General features: G+C 50.3%; 1 protein-coding gene across 1 annotated transcript; it reads left to right on the top strand.

Moving 5' to 3' along the window:
- Positions 1–2,798: 2,798 nt before the first annotated feature.
- On the top strand, positions 2,799–3,830 carry FAM110C (family with sequence similarity 110 member C). Its single transcript, XM_007944431.1, has one exon. It carries the CDS (start codon positions 2,799–2,801, stop codon positions 3,828–3,830), a length of 1,032 nt encoding a protein of 343 aa, XP_007942622.1.
- Positions 3,831–4,146: the final 316 nt, after the last annotated feature.

The following is a 4,146-nucleotide window of genomic DNA, read 5'->3' on the forward strand; positions in this document are numbered from 1 at the left end:
GAGGGTCAATGAAAAAGGGGAAGGCCCTTAACAAGATGGATTTACACAGTGGCTGCAACAATGAGCTCAGTTATGGCAAAGACTATGAGGCTGGCACAGGACTGGTTAGTGTTTCATTCTGTTGTACATAGGGTCTCTATGAATCGGAGCCGACTCAACATCACCTAACAACAATAATAACATGAAGCAATGCATAGAAGCTCTGGTGGCGCAGGTGTTAAAGTGTTTGATTGCTGACCAAAAGGTCAGTGATTCAAACCCAATAGCTGCTCCATGGAAGAAAGATGACAGTTGCTTCCATAAACAACTCCTTGAGGGCCACCCTCTCTTCACTACCCCTGGGCAATCTACTTCCATAGAGACACTGCCTCAGAAACCCAAGGAGGGGTCACTATGAATCTAATCAACTTGACAGCAGTGAGGCAGTGAGTTTAGTTGTTTTTTTTTTTACCCCCCTACTTTACCAAGCATAATGTCCTTCTCTAGGGACTGTTCCCTACTTATACCATGGCTTGAGTCAGACTCATTTTAGTCCTCAAAGTGACATCTTTAATTTTAGCACTTAAAAGAAGTCTTTTACAGCAGATTTGTCCAATGCGATATGTCATTTGAATTCTTAACTGATGCTTCCATGGGCATTGATTGTGGACCCAACTAAAATGAAATCCTAGACAATGTCAATATTTTCTTCATTTATCATGAAGTAACATATTTAGTAGACATATCTAGCTTGATGGACTCCAGCTTCAGAGTAATTTCAGAGGTCAACTGCTTAGGAGTTCTCTTACAACTGCTGGTATTGCATGTTGTGGTTGTTAGGTGCTATCAAGTTGACTCTGACTCACCAATCTTGTTGTAGTTTGTTGTTATGTGCCATCAAGTCGGAACCGACTCATAGCGACCCCTCCTTAGATTTCCGAGGCAGTATCCCTACGGAAGTAGATTACCCCATCTTCCTTCTGAGGAGTGGCTGATGGGTCTGAACCGCCAGCCTTCTGGTTAGCAGTCAAGTGCCTTAGGCACTATGCTACCAGAGCTCCCTCAGCAATCTTATGTACAGCAAAAAAGGAGAAGACCCTTAATGAGATGGACTGACACTGTGGCTGCAACAATGGTCTCAGGTACAGCAAGGACTGTGAAGATGGAGCAAGATGGGGGTGTGTTTCATTCTGTTGTACACAGAGTTGCTATGAGTGGGAGCCACTTCAAACGCACCTAACAACAACAACAACAAGGCACTTGGCAGAAAACTGGCAGCTCAATCACACCAGCTGCTCTGCTGGAAGAAGATCTAATTCCAAAAGTATTTGCAGCTTTGAAAACCTAATGAGGGTCACTGTGTCACAATTGACTCAATGGCAGTGGGTTTGGTTTAGTTTGGATTTTAATACCCACTTCAGCACAACCTGCCGTGCTTCCCTGATCATTAGTGATGCCTTGGTCAAGGAGTTGTTTTGAAACCTTGGTTGAATTCATTCTGCCTCTGCTTCTGATGATTCATCACCAGGTTCCCAACCTCAGGCCCCTTTTGATGTGCCTTTTTTCTCCACTGGTACACAAAATTAGACCATATCCAGGGAGGGATCTGCTGTCCCACTTGTTGCTGTGTTGCACTCACACAACAAGCATTCAGTCATAACTTATAAAAGATCAGTATGTTCTTGGTGTTCACCTTAACAGAAGAGATAATTCGGATTTCATGCGTCTGGCAGATATTTTTAGTCCTTTCTCCAACTTTTGGAAAGAATGGAATTTTGAAAATATTTTCTCTCTTAGTCTATTGGCATACCTATGCTGATCCACTCCCCTTGTGAAACCATGGTTTCCCGTTATGTTTGTTACTGTAAAAACTAGCAATGAAACTGGGCATTTCATCAGGCTTTCTTGGAGTCCTCTGACACTAGCCTGCTCTTCCTGTGAGTCTTGGCACCCTCTGCCCTGACCCGGTCGTGCCTCACGGCCACTCAGTGACCTAATCTGGACCAGAATCCAAGTCCCTGCTGGGTTTCTGGATTCATTCTATCCAACACATAGACTGCCCCTGAATGTGCAATGTGTTTTCCTGTATGTCTTTTTGTTTATTTGTTTAATGATAAAAAAATTATGCTCAGGTAGAAACTTAGGAAATATATTAAATACTTTTCAAACAAACCCAAATCACTTTAAGAATCCAAAGGACATGAAACATGGGTGGTGGTGTGGTGTGTGTTGGGGGGTGACCCATCTCCTTTGCTGTTCCTCCTTCCTGGAAATGGTGTTGCCCGTTCACTGACCTCAGTAGATTCCCAGGGTCAAGAAGGAGGCAGATGATAACTGGGGCTGAACAAACACTTTTTTGCTCCAAACTCCTCTGCCCTAAGGGATGGCCTGGCTCTCCCCCAGGCCCCACAGAATGGGCCTCTTTTGCAGACTAGCTGCCAGCTCAGTGGCCAGTCAGACAGGCCAGCACCCTCCTCCCAGGCGATTGGTTGGCACGACCTGGGAGGCTGGTTTGGCTGGAAGGTAAATGCGCTGGCGGGCGACGCAGAGCAGAGCTCGGAGAAGCGGCCAGCGGGGCGCGGCGAACACTGGCCAGAGATTTACCAATTAGAGAGGACTTCAGAGGTCACCCCAACTCCGCACCTAGGCTGGCGGGTGCGGCCGGTGCTAAGGAGCGATTCGCCAATCAGGGTGAGTTTAGAGCTTGCCCAGAGGCGAGCCGGAAGCCCGCAGACTGTGCTTGAGCTCCTTCACGCGCGGAACTCCGAGCACCCGCGGCTATGCCCGCGGAGGTCGCGCCTGCTGTGAGTATGCACACCATGTCTTCCTTCGACGTGCCCCTGAACAAGCGGATTTTGCACCGAGGCCCTGAGTACCTGCGCCGGCACCTGGGCGCGGCGCAACCGGCGCGCAGGAGCGCGGTGGAGAGGCTGGCGGCCGACCGCGCCAAGTATGTGAAGAGCCAGCCAGTAGCCGGCTCTGCCCCTAGCCCTAGCTCCACATACGAGAGCAGCAGCGAGAGCTCCGCCGGGGACAACCGGAGAAGAGCCCGCGACACTGGCGGCCAGGAGAAGGGGGCGGGCGCCTCCGACTCCCAGGCCCGAGCCCAGTGTCCCGTGGCTCGCAGGACCATTGCCCGGAAGCCCTTGAGGCCCGACTCGCTGGTCATCTACCGGCAGAGATGCGAATTTGTCAAAGGGTCGGGAGCTGACAGCTCCAGGGGGAGCTTAGTGAAGAAGCTCTTCCAAGGTTCAGGCAAGGACAAGGCGCTGGTGCCCTTGGAGATGCCTAAAGTAAGAGAAGAGGTCAAAACCGAGGGTGAAGAGGCCAGAGGCCGGACCGACGCTGCCACCGCTACCAAGGCCGCAGTGAGGAGCCTTGGTTCTGGCCCGATTGGTGGTTCAGTGCTCCCCACGTCACCTGCCCCCTCCTTACCTGATGGGACACTCAGCAGGTGCCAAGCTGTGGCCCCTGGTCCTGAGCTCCGGGAGGTGAGGCGCAGGGGCCTGCACCGCTCTCAGTCAGACATCAGCTCCCGGTACTCTAAGTCCTTTGCTGAGTTTGACACATTTTTCCAGTACTGCGGCCTGGACCCTGAGGTGGTGGAGGACCTCGGTAGGGAGAACTTCTCTGCAGGATCAGACCACGTCGCCTTCAAAATCCGCAGCGTGAGCATGGCCACATCCGACAGCGGCTTTTCCCGGCACAGTGGCGAGGATGAAGGACTGCAGGAAGAGGAGCTGGTGGAACAAGTCCCCACCAAGACCTCAGTCATCGAAAAGAATGCTCGTATCATCAAATGGTTGTACACGTGTAAGAACGCCAAGGAGGCCCCCAGCAAGGGACAATAGGAGCTGGAGTGACTCCACCTGCGCCCATGCCTGGAGACCGGAGCCCCAAGGTGTGCTTTCCAAAAGCCTGAGAATGGTGTCTGCTGGTGTGCATGTTTGTGAGTGTTTGGTCAGTGTGGCCATGTTGGATAATGGTTAATTACAGATTCCATTTAGAATACAATGCTCTAAAATTGGAAGAGACCTGCTAAGTAGAAAAGGTGTTACCAAATCCAAGTTTCTAGATTCCACAGTCAGTGTTTTTTCATCTGGCAAAAGCTACATTGACTTCCTGGAAAGATTATTCTATAAATTAGCACCATCCTAGATGGCTTAT

The sequence above is a fragment of the Orycteropus afer genome, unplaced genomic scaffold, assembly GCF_000298275.1.
Source record: "Orycteropus afer afer isolate SDZICR_OR568_19922 unplaced genomic scaffold, OryAfe1.0 scaffold00125, whole genome shotgun sequence".
Classification (NCBI taxonomy): Eukaryota; Metazoa; Chordata; class Mammalia; order Tubulidentata; family Orycteropodidae; genus Orycteropus; species Orycteropus afer.